The sequence below is a fragment of the Psittacula echo genome, assembly GCF_963264785.1.
Source record: "Psittacula echo genome assembly, chromosome: 7".
NCBI classification, from domain to species: domain Eukaryota; kingdom Metazoa; phylum Chordata; class Aves; order Psittaciformes; family Psittacidae; genus Psittacula; species Psittacula echo.
Genome location: NC_137740.1, coordinates 43,986,510 through 44,002,816, shown reverse-complemented (window position 1 = coordinate 44,002,816; position 16,307 = coordinate 43,986,510). Strand labels below are relative to the sequence as shown.

At 37.7% G+C, this 16,307-nt stretch overlaps 1 protein-coding gene across 1 annotated transcript in view; it reads right to left on the bottom strand.

The window, feature by feature from the left end:
* ATR (ATR checkpoint kinase) overlaps positions 1-2,799 on the bottom strand; it is a 41,392-nt gene extending 38,593 nt beyond the window's left edge. The window contains exons 1-3 of the mRNA XM_080624297.1: positions 2,726-2,799; positions 1,738-1,829; positions 283-426 (exon numbers count right to left, since the gene is read on the bottom strand). Coding sequence (XP_080480423.1) covers positions 283-426; positions 1,738-1,829; positions 2,726-2,784 — 295 coding nt within the window. The 5' untranslated portion in view covers positions 2,785-2,799. The remainder of the gene's footprint in view (positions 1-282; positions 427-1,737; positions 1,830-2,725) is intronic.
* Positions 2,800-16,307: the final 13,508 nt, after the last annotated feature.

Below are 16,307 nucleotides of genomic sequence, written 5' to 3'. Positions count from 1 at the left end.
AAACGTATGTACAGAATACCTCATCAACACGAACCAGGCAGTCGCATTAAGCAATGGTAATGAATAAGGTCAAACTCTCTCGTGATGAATTTTCATTATTACATGTGCGAATCATTTCACATATTAAAAGTCTATCATAACATTAACTTATTTATAAATATGTAACACTGAACTTACGAATCTGCCCCTTTCCCATTTTTGTTCTTTTGTATGTTCCTACTGTCAGAAAAGCTAAGTCCTGAAAATATCAAACTTCAACATAAACATTTTCAACAAACTCACCAATGCAACCGCTTTCAGTTTCTTCCTGATTTCCATCCACATTTACAAACATAAGCGGGGAAGATTTCATGATATGTTGAATAAAGTCAAGCAACATTACAGAACTGGGCTGTGAATCTAATTTCTTAATCAGTTCCAAAGCAACTTAAAAAAAAAAAAAAACCAACAAAACATTTCTAAATTAGCATTGCAGTAAGTCAACTTCACAAAGTTTGTTCACACCTAAAGAGGAAGAAGACATTTTTAATATAAAATACTATGATATGGTATCAAACTTGCATAATTATCCATTAGGACAGTGCTTATCAATCCACAAGGATGACTTTGTGCACACTGTAAGCCTTCTATGGGACACCAAACTGTATGCATATAAATTACTCAGTTTATATCCAACTGTTTGATAAGTGAAGAATAGCAAATAGTTAGTATTAATTTTTAATCAATTTTCCCTTGGTTTATGATCTTGGTAGAAAAAAAACACCCTAAAGTTGTTCCAAATCTCCAAGAAATATAAATTTTAAAATGGTAAGTTCAACTTAATCAGAAAGTTTGGTAAAATACTAAGCATATCTAATGCTGTTGTACAGCTCCATTAAAGCAGGTATCTGAAACACATTAGATTTTTCCAATTTCCACTTGGTTAGTTACCACAACAAGGAAACTATCTCAGATTCAGATAGAAATTAACCAGAGAAGTTCCAAGGTAATGATAAAATACAACACTTACGCATTCAAAAGCAGTACTTAAAGCAGACTGCCTTTTTATAGCCTTCCCTTTCAGTACTATAAGAGAATTAATACACATCATCTAGAATTAACAAACATAATCTATAGAGTAACCTGTGTGACACTGAAATTGATCAATTCACTAGACAAAACATCTGTCATACCAAGACAGCTACATAAAACTATATCTGGGAAACAGTTAAGTTACTCTTACTCTGATTCTCCCTTATGCAAATGTACAGATAACTACAAATGGTAATTTTGTAGTATATGAATTTTATAATTACCCAATTGTTGTTAAACTACTTTACTAATCGGAACCTTATCATGATTTAAGGAATACCAAAATAAGGCTTTGCTAGAAGAGTAAAATTGAAAATAAAGCAGTTTACATCAAAGTATTTCAATTCTCAAAGACCCTTTATTAAGACTTGCAAGCTATAATACTCAATGAACAATCACATTACTCCTGACTTTCAGTGTTGTGAGCACTGACATTCACACAACCCTGTGCTACATATCCCCACTCCTTTTTTTTTTTTTTTGGCTTAAGTTACTTCACATCTTAATAAATTCTTCATCATGGAAGTTATTAAAAGATAAGTCATAAGTAGTATTGCATTCAATTACTAAATCTTTCTTGAAATGAGACTTGTAACTTTTTTTCGCAGGAATTACTTAAACCATAAAGCAGATTATTATATTAAAAGACAGTGATGTAATGCTTACCAACATCTACATCTGTAAGAATTCTGTCAATGAACTGGCAGAGTATTTGTCTTGGCTTCTGCACAACTGTATTGTATTCTTCTGGACTAGCACTAAAATTAAAAGTACATTATATTGAGATTATCCATTTAAAATTACTAAATAATTATCTGAAGTCTACCTCAACCACAGGATGTTAAATGCTGACTTTTTATTCTAGAAGTCTTCAAAAATAAATGCAAATTTGTTTTAATAACTAATGTATTGCCTCTTCCTCCTTCTCCTTATTCTTCAGAAGTACAAAGTTTTATGAAGTGATTAAGATAATTTTATTTTGTTACACAATTATGCTTGATATATATTAAATCCAGAGGGCAGTCTGAGGGATTTATTTGCATGCTACTACAGAGCAACAACCCAGCTCTGGTGCAGAAAGAAATAAAACTAAGAACGCATTTCACTTTTGGAATTAACCAAAATTATTCAACTGCTTAGCTACCAACACCCTGGACAAGAGGTGTCAATAGCAACTGTTTATGTGACTAAGACAGCAGCTAGCTCTTGTCAGGTCAGACCTTCAACATGCAATTGTATCTCCAAGTCACCTAGCTGCCTACTACAAAACAAAGCTTCAGTCTTGATGTTGCCATTAAAAGTTTAGAGCCAGGCATTTGTCAAGGTTGTTTAATCCTCAGTGATTAAACACTGCAAACACAAGAGAAACCATCAGCAGGCTAGGTGCCATGCAGGCCAACACGTCTCTCCCACCAGGATGCACCAGCACCACCCGTGAGGGAGGGAACCACATGGGCCGCTGGCAGGGGAACACGGCGACGAGGATGAGGGGGGCGCGCAGACCCAGAAGTCCTCTCACAGCCGTGGGGAAGAAACCTAGTTTTCTCATCTCCACGGGCCACACACTGATGGCGAGGCCGGGGGCGCTTCCCCCAGCACAGCGGAACCCCTCCGCCCCACAAGCCCTGCGAAGCGGGAGCTGGGTCCGCCCTACCTGGCCAGCTCCCGCAGCGCCGGGATCATGGAAGCCATCTCCAGGCCCTGCTCAGCCATGGCTCCTGCTTTGAAACAGGCCGCGCGCCGCCGAGGCGGGAACTGCACGACAGCGTCCGGCGGAACCCAAACCTCTTCTGTTGTCGAGAGGGCGGTGCGCGGGCCCGCGGTGCGGCTGATGTTTAACCGCTTCGTCACCACACGAGAGGGCAGTCACGGCGGCTATGTGCTTGGTTTCTAGCGGCCTCTTAAGCAGCCCTCGCTGCCGCGGCAGGGCTCTCCTCCGCCGGACAGTACACACACCGGTGGCAACCCAGCAGCTGCCAAACACACCCCGCCGAGCCGCGCCACCGAGGGGCTGCCGGGAGCGCTAGCCAGAGCACTAGCTACAACTCCGGGGGACTAGCCGGGGGAAAAACTGCCGCAGTTTTCAGGGTTACTTAAAGCGAGGCTGGGGAGCGGCCACGTGCTGAAAGGTGGCGAGGAGAAAACTTCGGAGCGGGATAAGAAAGCCCCGCCAGAGGGCTCGCTACAGCTCACTACTGCCCCAGGCCGGCCATGGCGACACTCTTGGGGTGTCCAGGCGCCCTGCGACCTCGCAGGGAGCGCACAGCCGCGAGCTCAGAAACATCCGGCTCTGTCTGATCCCATATGCATCCCACCGGCAACGCAGAACGACCCCAAGTGACCCCGTCTGCGCTCGGCCCGCCCTTGCCACCACCCGCCCTGCCATTGACAAGCCGGCGCTTCCCATCCACTGGCCCCGCCTCGCCGGCGGCAGGTGGCGGCGGTTTCCAGAGGGTGCCGGGGCACTGAAGGAGCCGGAGGCTGAGCAGGTAGGGGTGGATAGAGTGAGTCATTGATAGTTTTGGGCACTGGTGGCTGGTTCTCGGTGTTACCTCTCCATTGTGTCTGGGAGAGTGGGGTGGACGGAAGGGACTAGTCCATCTCGCTTCGTTGGCGGGAGAGTGGGTGTGGGGTTCAGAGCCCACCGGTTCGACGTTGCTCCTTGTAGGTAGTGAATGGCGTATGTTGTTGTTTATATTCCCTTGAGGGTGTGAGCGTCTTTAAGTGCATAAAGTACCAGAAGTTTTCAGGAAAAGGCTACTTAAACATTATACTGTGTGTGGAGAGTTATGTGCTGCCTCACTCTAGTGCAGAAGGTATGTTACAATAGTGGTTCTGGGATGTGCTGGTGAACGTAAGCTGCTGACCCGCACATGTGTGACTTACCTGTGTAGTAAGCCTGCAAGAGTTCAAAGTATGAAAAGGTAAAATAAGGGAGTTGTGTCTAAATAGAAATAGCAGGGAGAGTATGTGAGAGGAAACGGGAGTTTGAGCTTTGTTTTTCTAATTACAATGTGTACCTCTTTCTGTCCTTGTTTATGAACTTTGTGTTACTATTATTATGAAGGCTAAAATAAAATCCTCTTGGAGGCCTTTATTCTGTTGCCTGTTTCCACTGTGCTGGGGTTATATCTTTTGCGTGTAGAACATGGTGGGGGGTATGTGCATTTCAATTACTGATTCCTTTCAGATGGATGCTTTTGGGCAGCCTGTTAATAATTTTTCGGGTATAGGTTGTTATTTTAATCCTGCAAAATAAATGTATGCCATTTCATTAAAAATTCTGCTGACCTTTCAAAGGTTGCTAATGTAGGAAGGACCTGGAATACTTTGAGAAACTTCATAAAACATAATTGAGTTTTATTTTCATTTGTTTTGAAACACATATTGCAGTGTTTTATATCAGCTGACTTTATAAATATTAGTCTTTCAGTAATTATTCTTAGAGAGAAAGTAGAAACTATGTACCTTTACATGTTTAGCTAAGTGTAACAGTAATGACCCAGGAAGACCAAGTATATCCGGGGTTTGTTATCAGTGCTATTTGGAACACAATTTTCTGCACAATTTCAGTTAGATCTCTTTGTTGTTGAAGACAACATTCTGAGTGTAAACTTCCAAGCCTGAGACAACAGTCATACTAAGTGTAAATCGGACAACTTGCTAATTTGATGTAGGGTTAAAATTTCTGTGTCATCCCTGTTTAACTTAAGATAGCGAGATAGCTGTTGGGATTTTAGGAGAGTTTGAGCAGGCTATATTATTGTTTAGCTTTCAGTCCTAAGAAATATGATAAATTTATTGACTCATAGGGTGATTTTTTCTTTTGTAGTTAAACCGTAAGTGGGATACACAAAGTGCTTTTGCCTGAAAGTCTTGTGAGTTAACAGGGAGATCATATTAATATAGGTGTTGCAGAAGTGCTTTCATTTGTCACAAGTAGAATGCTATATAAATTTGTGGTGCTGTTTCCTTAAGCATTTGCCAAACGTAATTAGTTGGGGGGGTGTTGGCTTTTTCTTCTCTGTTTTGTTTTTTTGTTGTTTTTTTTTTAGTGTCAATTCACTGAAGATACCTCCTGCTTCTCATTCTTCACTGGTAGTGAAGTTAGGAAACTTACTTCCCTTCCCAGTTGCAAAGTCCGATCTGCTGCCTTCTGACCATGTCATCAAGTCTTGGTCTTATAAAACTGCCCATAATAACAATTCGATTGTGCTGCAAGGATATAAGAAGCCTCATAGATTCTCCTCATAAAAACTTTTTTAAGGACACTCTCGAAACCTACCACTCCACAAACCCACCAAAGAAATGCCAACTGAAACACCTGAATTTGTTCCTGGCTTTTCTTGAATGCAGGATAAGCAGCTCAATAAACTCTTAATTCATCTCCCTGTTTCTTCCTTGTCCCATTATTTTATATTTTCATGTCTCCTGACCCTTCAGGAGGAGGAGCAGCTATATTATCCTGCTAGGGAGAGTGACCCATTACTAGTGGAAATAGTATGCCTTGAGACCATTCTGTATATTGTTTTTCCGGTGCAGCATTCATATTGGTGAAATGAGGCTTAGGTATGCGGAGCTTGCAGAACTCAGGGAAGTTCATGCAGATAGGTAGAGCTAAGTATTAAATCCAGTGTATGTGGCATGCTAAAGTTTCTGCCAAAGCTAACATTAGTCCTTTCCCACCCCCCTTTTATTTTTCCCTTTTTATTTTTCCCTGATTTTTCCCCACTTGAGCAGTCCTTTCACTGTAGAGTTGCACGAGTCTTCCACACCCATGCCTGCATGCTTCTTCCATGCCCAGGGCTCTATCTTCTTTTGCTTTCATTGCTTCTTTACCACACGCCTCTGCAGGCCAATATATTTATTTTAAGACACTGAGTGACTTTGCCTTGTACCAGCAGGTCTCAGAGCACAAAAGTACACAGATTGCACTTTTATTCCCTCTCTATTTCTGAGGTAGAATTACTGTTCTTTTTGGGGCTTATCCACTCTGTGGATGTATGAGATGTCCCCCCATGTGGTTAGTATGACTGCAGTTAAATCTCAGCTGTTTCTTGCAGGTAGACACAAGTGATTATACTAAGTGCATTTCTTGATGCCTTCATGACCTGTGAAATATGAACGTTGTAGAGGCTGATATGGTGGTCAGAGGAAATGCATCCTAGATGCATGGAGGTCCTCTGAACTGTACAAATTAGTTTCATGTAATATCAAGGTGTGCTCATGGCTTATCATTTGCATGGTCTGTATGATTACTTGAAGACTAATTTCCTTATACAGTCATGAAAATGGTGGTTGGAGTAGTTGCTTGACCTTTGAACACATTGTGTGATTACTGTATGCCATAAAAACGTGTATTCCAGCAAGCTTGATGCCTGTGTTGCTGTGTGCCCAGCTTGTTTGGGGCACAGGTTAAAATTACAGTTCGTCCTGGGTATTGGTTTGATAATGGGAGAGGGAAGAAGGGGAATGAAATATTAAAACAGTAAGTGGTGGTAAGGAGGGCAAGCTGGAAACATAAAAGCAGATTCATGTACATCCACCTACTAATCCAAAACTATCAGGTAAAGGAGGAAAAAAAAGTGAGGGAAGAAAACATACAACAATACAGTCTGCTTTTCTCATGTCTTAGTTCTGTAGGTAATCCAGAAGTTCTGCAAGCATTTATCCACGATTTCTATATGCATAAATGTGCTTATATAATTAAAAGTATTGATGAAGTGGAATTAAAACAGTTCTATAATTTGAAGAGACACCTTGTTAAAATGTAATTTCTTTTGGAACCTGTTGTGACTATTCTTATCTGCAACTACTACTACTATTAAAAATAATTGCCTGTATGTTTTGTTTGTTTAATTGTTTCTTGCTTTCCAGTATTTTTTGTTTTCTAGTATTGACAGTGAGGCTAGTAGCTGTGCAGGAAATGTATTTGCCAGTGTTACAATGTCAAGTCTTTTTGAGTTGAGAACTTTTCAATTAAAGTTAGGATGCCTGAAATCCAATTCCCTAAGGCCAAATTTGCAGAATCTTCAATGCTGATTTTAAAAATTAAATAATAATAAAAAAACTCCTAAAGAATGTAACTGTCATAATGATTTAATGGGAAAAACTTTTCCATTGTTTAATTGATCCTGGAAATTACTTACTTTTTTAAAAAAAAAAAAAAACAAAACCAACCCACAACTTTTTAGCAACTGATGCTTAAAAATCCCTTACTAGCAGAACTGTATACTACTCATGTTAGGAGAAAATTGTGTAGTGTATGATTTGAAATGTTGTTTAAGTTACAGTTGAAAATTCTGGCTGTTGAAAAAAGGTTTGTCTTTGGTTAAAATATTTCTTCAATGAAAATCTAAATAACTGCACTAGCTACAGTTTTCATAGTGGTGAGTTGTTTTCTGAGAGAAATTTAATGTTAGGAGAAAAAATTTTCCACCTGTTTCTGTGTTCCATGCTGCTTAAGACTAGAAAGAAGTTTATGCAAGGGAATATTTATAAAAGTTCTGCTAAATGTCAACTTTCTCCATTGGCTGGTTTACTATAGAAACCAATGCAATGAGTAAAGAGAAAGGGGATTCATGGGGTTTGTCCTTTAACCCCTTCCCCCCCTTTTTTTTTTATCCTCAAATAATTTAAACGTCTATACGTTGGAACAGTGTTCATTGCACTTCGGAAGAGCATATGTTCCTTGGTGAATATTTTCCCAGTACTTGAAGCTTTCACAATTCTGTGAGGATTATGTCAATGAAATAGACATCAGCTTAACAGCATGTCATGAGAAAATAAATAAACTAGAAAGATTGTACCCTTACATTTAATGCTTCCCATAAAGTTTGTGGGTAATGGTTAGATGCCAGAAAATCTCTCAAAATCTCTGTGTCTGCGTAATAGGTTTAAACAGGAGCACCAGCAAGTAAAAGGATCTGATCCTAGCAAACAGAATTATTACTGGAGAAGGCTCCACTGTACTGTGTGAAACAGTAAGGAAACAATAAATTTAAAATGTAGTGCTGGGAAAACATTCCTAGCTAGGCAACTGCAAATGCTTTTCAGTCTAAATTTAGGGTTTAAGATCTGTGTTAGATGATGTCTCACTAGCTCATTTAAGCTCATTTGATGTTCACTATGCTAACAGTTGACTAGTGGTCATGTGATATGCAAAGGGCTATTAACAGTGAAAACTCTCTTTAGCCAGATCAATATGGATCCTGAGTTCCAGGGTACGGTAGAACCAGTTCTGTGTTACAGTCATACAATTCCACTTTAATAAGAGGTTTTTAAGCATCATATTTGCTACACCTTTAAAAAGGGGCTGCAAAATGAAACACTGACTTCTCTATTCTGCAGTGTATTATGTGAGAAAATTGCTAATTACATTATTTCAGTTAGTCACTTGCAAGGAAGTACTAAATATCAGTCATGGTTTAATTATATACATAGTTATTTGGTTTGGTACTTCTGAATTTAACTTACTTGGTGAATGTCTAGGTTTTTATGTGGAGGTGTGTACTTAGTTACTGCTATTACACACTGGCATCCAGAGAGAATAAAGGTAGTACGTCACAATAGCTCATCAGCAAGACTGGTATTGCTAAGCTTCTGAAATAAATTATGCATAAAGCAGTTGTGTGCTTCTGCGTGCGTGCTTTTGGTGGGAAAAGAATTATCAACCCACTTTCAGGGCTCTCTTGCAGATGGCTTCTTAACAATAATAGGCACTAGCAAAAAGAATGCTGGGTCTAGTATTACCCACTTTAATTCACTTAATGTATTCATCCTTTCATCTTGTTAATAATCATTGATAGAATGGACTGATTAAAAACATTGACATGTAGAAAAGCTGAAATATTAGGCTGATGTTATCAGCAAGATTCCATTTACTTGAATGCTAATTTGAAGGATTTGTCTTGGTGCGAGCTTCAAAGCTAGCTGTTTCTTCTCAAACCAGATGGTCCCTGAGAATTTTTTCTTTTCCAAAATCTGTATAGTTTGGAATGTTTTTGTCTTGCTGATTTACCAAGCTCTTCTTCCTGCTCCATGTCTTCCTTTCTCCCATTTTGTTTCCACAAGTCCTACGATTTCTCTTTGCACTAATTTATGCCCTTATGACAAAAGGAACCTAGGTTCTGTTCTTTCATATCCTAAAGGTAGGTCAGTATAAAGTAGTATGAAATTCTCCTTTTCCATTGAGCTGAGTATTTCATTTCTGCTGTGTTTCTAGTCCTCTAAGTTTGATTTATAGAATTAAGATATATTTAATTGAATCTAGTGTGGATTTCGCCAATGATATGGCTGGCATCAGGACTTGACTCTGATTCTGTTTCCCCCATACCCACCCTCCCTTAAGTAACATGATGTATTGAGTGAGAAAACAATTAATTACTAACTATAAAGTTCATTTTGCTTGATTTGTTATCACCTATATTAGCCCCTCAATTGTGTGGGGTAGAATATTTTTCACATCCTAAAGTAGTAAAATGTTATAGCACATAAATTCCACTCTTATTGATAATTCCATTGATTTAAAAGGGTTACCATGTGCTTAGAGTTGTATTCACAAATAACTACTTCTCTAGTTCAAGGCCTATTGGACAAATTCTTCTAAAAGCTGTTGTCTTGTTCATTATTGATATCTGTATAACTTTGATCTTTCATGATTCTGCTACTACTGTGTGTTTCCAGATATATATTGCTAAACATAGATGGAAAATATCTACCCTCGGTAGGATACAATTTTGAATAAAATATAATACAATTCTATCAGCATTAACTAAAATGTATATGTGGGTACACCATTGCAAAATGGAAGTTTCTGTTGTGTATATTGGAATTACTCCAACTTTTTTTTTTGTCATTCTAATGAAGTTAAGCTTAGCAAAATTTCAGTTGCATGTTGCAGTTTGGTAATGCTATATGTGTCAGAGTGATTGAGCTTTTGCATACGGATGGTATAAAAAAGGAGCACAACTTTTTTTTTTTTTAATAGATTTTTAAAGTTTAAAATATACACTCCTCAGAATTTCCAACATCCTTGAGACTATCCATTCTGCCTCAAACTCAACTTCCTGATTGGCTGCTTCAGTATGGGCAAGGTGATTTGGCCACACTCTACCAAAGCTGCGCCCCAGAGAGGCCTAATAGCAACACGAGACAAGTTGTTTGTCATGCCAGAGCAAATCCCTACTTCTGGCGTTCCATTATTTTGCTTTTCATCAGGTGGCTTGCACTCTAAAATGGCAGCCTCCTGTTGTGATGAAACACAGCTACTAGGTTGGCTATGCTGGGCATTTTAATAAATTTCTGTGATTGACTGACTGCCTTGGGGAAAGTAGACATGTATAGTAAATAGAAGCACATATTTCTGTTGCATTTCAAGATTTCTGCGTGTTTGCCCTCCTAAAATAATTTTTGTGGTCATCAATCTATGGAACAAACTCTTTTGCCATATAGTTTATTTCTTAAGCCACCATTCAGCTTTTTACTAAGCAAGTTAAGATCAAGGCATTTAAACTCAATAGGATTAATCCAAATCTGTCCTTCGCAACCAAAGAAGCGTATGCTGGGTGAGTAATTGGGTGCTACTATAGTCTCTGTGCTACCTAAGAAGTGCTTCATTTCAGTTGTATTGCTTTCAGCTAGAATCTGCAACCGGGGTGAGATAAACCAGTAACAGTGGGAAAGCTTGTCCCTCATATTTGAATCAAAGTATGGAAGGTAAGCATAATGTTGGATTGCTAATTGATAGTAGTAGCACAATAAATACTGCTGTGGTATGTTTAGATATTTAAAAATGGGTTTAAATATATAGTACTGTTTAATGCTCAAGAGCATTAATTTTTGAGAGTTGGAAATATGAGTTATTTTTCATGAATTGTCACTATGTAAAGTGACAGTAAACAACATGTTATTGCGAAGGTTAGTGGGAGAAGGGTGAACTTAATGGCACAGACTCATTCCTAACTTAATAGGCAAACATTTTGGTTTTTAAAATATTAGGTGAAATAAAGCGTGCATCTTGTAAGATCTTGTAACATCTTGTAAGATCTCCAGGGACATGTTTTGCCCTTGTAAAAGAACTGGTTTGTCAACAAGCTGATTTATCTGATACTTGATCACAGTTGACCATTTTGTCATTAAAGGAAGTTTATAGCTACATATTTCATTTGCTGAACATGTGGAAATTTGCTTTCAAACTCCTAACAAGTGTTATAACTTTAAAACAATATAAGAAATAGTAAGAATTTACTTCAAAAATGTCAGTTTGTAAGGAATTTGGACTGTTATCTGGCAATTTTGGAAGACTGTAGCCTTTACTGCATGCTATGAGAGCAAAAAAAAATTGGCACACTGTGGGACATTTTAAAATGGCTAATGCAAACCAAATGAAAATACATGCTGCTAAATTTAATAATACTAAGAATTCGTGTTTAACTAGGCAAAAAGACTCCTTACAATGGCAATCTGCATGATGAGCTAACAGGATTTTCTGTGTACTAAGTATTGTGCCCTGTAGTTACCAGACTGTAGGTAAATGTAAAGCATATCTTTTCCATTTATAGGACTGAAGTCCTATAAATGATACCAACAAGTATCTTTTTATATATAATATAAATGTATATTATATTTTTTTATAAATATATATATTATTTTTATATATAAAAGATACCAACAAGTATCTTTTTAAACTGTAATTTTTGGGTTTGTAAGACTTATTACTAGTGTAGCACTGTTTTGTAAGTTGAATGGTTTTACGTTATTGAAAAAAGGAAACAAAATGTTTAGTTCATAAAATCATGCACATCTTTACATATTGTTTTGCAGCAGAATAATAACTTATTAATTTAGTAGAAGCACCTGGCTAGATTTTAGACTACTTTTCAAAAGCTAATTATTTTTTTGCATAGTTGCAATTTATGATTTGAATGCTAAGGGATGTCTGCACATGTTGCCAGCTCAAACCATATATATATATATATATATATATATAAAAAAACCTAACCAAAAAAACCAAACCCAAACCAAACCAGAGAATTTGTCTAAATCCAGGATTTTTATGAAGTTCTGGGATTTTTCCTTTGTTTGTTTGGGGTTTTCTGATGGGGTTTTTTGGGGGCTTTGGGTTTTTTTGTTGTTGTTTTGGGGTTTTTTTAAATTTATTTTGATTTCTTATGTGTTTAAGAAAGATTGTGAAGTTTTCACCTAAGCATCAGAAACAACTGCCTATTCTTAAGTGAAAACTATCTGCTGAATGTATGAATGCTAAGGCTTGGATTTTGAGTAACTTGGTTACAAAACATTTGCTCAGTTGGGGTTTTTTTGATTTTGTTGTGTTTTTTTTTCCTTTTAACTCTTAAATATGATTAAAAGTGACAGTTGGCAACAGCTACTGTAGATGTTTTCTTCTGGCCTGATTATTAAGAACTACAGTACCAGCAAATGAACTTCATGTGTGCCCCAGATAGTCTTCTAGTTCAGAAGCTACAAACAGTACTCAGTTTTAGTTACTCAGATTTACTAATGTGTTCCTTTTATCCTGAGCAGTTTAGCACATATAGCTCTTCAAGGCTGTGAACTGGCAAATGGATAACACTTATGCATCTGTGGACTTAGCAGAGACTGGGTGGCTTGGAAATGCTGCCAGTTACTTTTGCCCTGTGTTGTAAAAGATGCTTCTTTTTCCTCTAGTTTGGCCAATGAATACAGAAAAACAAAAATAACCTATGAATTTTCCATGACACAAAATCCTGGCTTGCCTGTAGTGTAGTAGCTGATCAGTCTAATCTTCTAATAATCTTTTGAACCATGTAGAGTTGAATAAGGAATTAGCAGGTGACAGAAGGCTGAACTGCCATTTGGTAATTAATAAAAACTGAAAACTAGTCTGGCAACATGCATCTATTTGGTACTATTTAGCAATTGCAATTACCTGGAATATGAAGAATATGTGGATGTGAACTGAATTGCTGAGGGCAGGAGAATGAATGTGTATTTGTATTGTTACTCTTAATGATCTTCACATGATTAACTTCTGGGGTGACCTTAAAACTAAGTTCATTAGTAAGAGTTGGCTTGTGGCTCTGACTGCAGTTCTAGTATTTGTAGCAAGCTGAGGTTTCCTACTTCATACTACCGGAGAGCAGGTGCATGGAAAGGTCAAGACAGTAGTTTTCTGGAGTGTTGCAGTTGTGTGGTTTTAAGATTTGCCCTTCTGTCTTTTAGGCTGCTTGTTCACGAACAGCTTTGTTCATAGTTTTGCTTTTTAAGTTATGTGCTAACTATATGGCATTTTCATGCTTGGAGGAAAATGGTTCATAATTTTCCAGTTGGTTTAAGAAACAGTACTTTTCTGAAGTTATGAGTGCTGTAGAAAGGTAAATTTCTTAGCAAAGAACACACAGTACAGTATGTCCTGCCTCTCAAGCAGCACTGAATCTGGAAGTAATAGAAGCTTTGGACAAAACCTGAAAGCCTTGAAAAAAGTATTAGTGATATTGTAACAGTTGAAGGTGAGCACACTTTGATTGCAGTAGATGCAGTGCAAAATCCAGCAAACTTTGAGCAACTGTGAAGCTTGTCACATGTGAAATGGTAGTTTGCTAACTGCAGCAGCAGAATGTGGCTGTGAAATAGGTAACAACTGCTGTGCTAGAAGTTGGTAGATACTGAAAACCTGTGCCATTTGTTGTATTTTAACGTTTCTGATTACTTTTGTTTCATTGCTATAAATACTGAAGTGGAGATAATTTTGCAACTACTTGACTTTAATAGCACTATCACTTTTAGAAAAATACTAATTTAAATTGTCATTTAGAGATAGATCAGAAAATGCTGAGTCAGTAACTTTCACAATATCATCAGTTCTCATTATGTGACCAACCTTTCCATTAAAATTGAAGATGCTCTCAAATGTCAGTTTGTGGAGTTGAGAAATTATGTGTGGATCTCTTTAATTTTAAAATAAAGCTTCAGTCCTTAAAGTTATAGAGAAAGGCTCGAAAAGTTAATTTTTATAATAATGTGGAATATCTGAAAACAAGACAGATGTAATTCCATATGAGTAGTTTTTAAAACTGACGTTTTCTTTTGTTAGGTTTTGATTTGTGATTGTTTTTGAAAATTTGGGGTTACGACAATTGCTTCTGTTTAGCTTTTCTGTTTAGTAATTAACTACCAGTGCTATAGTTTAACAAAGAAGTACAAGAATAATTAAAGTATAACCTCCAATCTTATTTGTGAAGTACTGGGACACCCAGAAAGACCCTTTATCAAATGAGGATCATGTCAACACATCGTCAGCTCTGAGCATGATCTGTGCACAAAGTTCTTATTGATGTGGATATTTCAAATAAGAATTTCAGTATTTGTTTCCCAGTTCAGATATATATCAGAGAATATTTATATGGGACTTTACTATAAAAATAATGCAATTTTTGTCATTGTAGTTGCATGCTAACAAAAGCTGTGTGTGCGTAAACCTAAACAGAGGAAGAAAGAGATTAAGTATCGTTTGTTGTTGTGTCCTTTAACTCACTCCCTTTTGCTGTTGTAAACTTGATATGTAATGTCAGCCTAGGCACAAAAGAATGACTTGAGAATGGGGTGCCTGAATGAACTTGATTTTATTAGTGTAGCCTTTCCATTTATATTTTAGTGTGGTTTGCTTTGATGAGATGTCACAGAGAAACCAAGTTTGGACTTGGAAAAAAAAAAAAGTCTCTTCTTCAGAGCAGTGACTGGTAATCAGATGGGTTTTACAATAAACTGTTTCCCAGTTTCTCATCAAATTTTCTACATGTTAATGATTGACTCTTTCCATCTACCATGCATTTGCATGGTAAAACTGCTGTGATGCTTGGACCTTAGGCATTCGTCTTGCCGCAGTTTCTGGGGTTTTCATTCTGTGCTATGGTGGCTGGTGTGTTAGTTCAGCCTGTACTTTTTTCCTTGCTTTTGATGGCAGTATCTGAGGCGCCAGCTTCCAGTATTACTTGGAAGGCATGATCCGTGCCAACTCTGGCCTTCCAGAGACAGCGTCTTTGCCTCATCAGTGGGTAGTTGAATTCAGAAATAGTACATAAGCAAAGATACTCATGTGAGTAAAGATGATGGATATGGGGACAAGGTCATTGAGGCAAGAGGGAAGACTAGAAAAGGTGCTTGATGTGAACTTGCAGAAGTTCTCCAGGATTGAGGGTCTAGCACATTAGTGTGCTGGGAAGCCAAGTGATTAGTCAGCAGAGGACATAGGTTTCGGTATAATAAACTGATTTTTTTGATAGTATCAAGTAATCAGTCCAGAGGTCAAATGATATGGTTAGTGAGGGAGGATGAGAAAAGGTAATAGAAAATGAAACAGTGTATTGAGTTGATTGAACTTGGTGAAAGGCAGATACGGTTTCTGCTCAAGGCTTCCTGGACCAGTGTAAGGTTATGGTGTTTACACTTGTGAAGAAGTTTCTTCCACCAAGTCACCTTAATCTCTTATGAGCCCCATCATAACAGTTAATATTTTGTTAATTAATTTGAATGTAGCTCTGCAATCATGAATTTCTTGAATATAGACATTGTCATGTGTAAAATGGAAAAACAAGATTTTTGCTTCCAGAACAGTGCTTTTAAATGTTTAATGACATTCAAAAATCCAACTTGAGATTCTTGGATAAAAAGATGAGATAATGGGGCTTGCTTCCCTTCTGTTACCATTATTATTTTGAGTCACAGAGGACAGTCTTGCTTGTGTTCTTGAGCGAAGGAAAGCATGTTCTTGCTTAATGCGAATAATATTTTTCTTTGCAAAAGTATTACTTTAGTTGTGAATAGAAGTAGACCTGATCATAACTATGCTATGTATTTGAAGCACAGAAGTGAAAAAAAGTGTGTCAAGTGTCAGCCACACAGCTCTTGGAAATGGGCTGCAATTTCATGAGTTTTGTACCAGGACTTGTGAATTTCCTGTGTAAGCACTAGCTTTAACTGTATCGGTAAAAGATAAAAATTATTCTAGACTCTGGACAGGATGGTGGAAGCTAAAGCAATGCTAAAATGATTCACATTGGGAAGGTAAGTACCACACCCACTAAGATCACATGTATTACAATCCTGGTGATTTAAACGAATGTACATCCTCTGATAGGCTAGAGGAGACACTCTAGGGTTTGCTCAACAAAGGGAAGGTTTTCTGCATGATTTTGTTTCTCCTAAGGGAATTCCCTAGTTCCACTTCTCCTGGCACT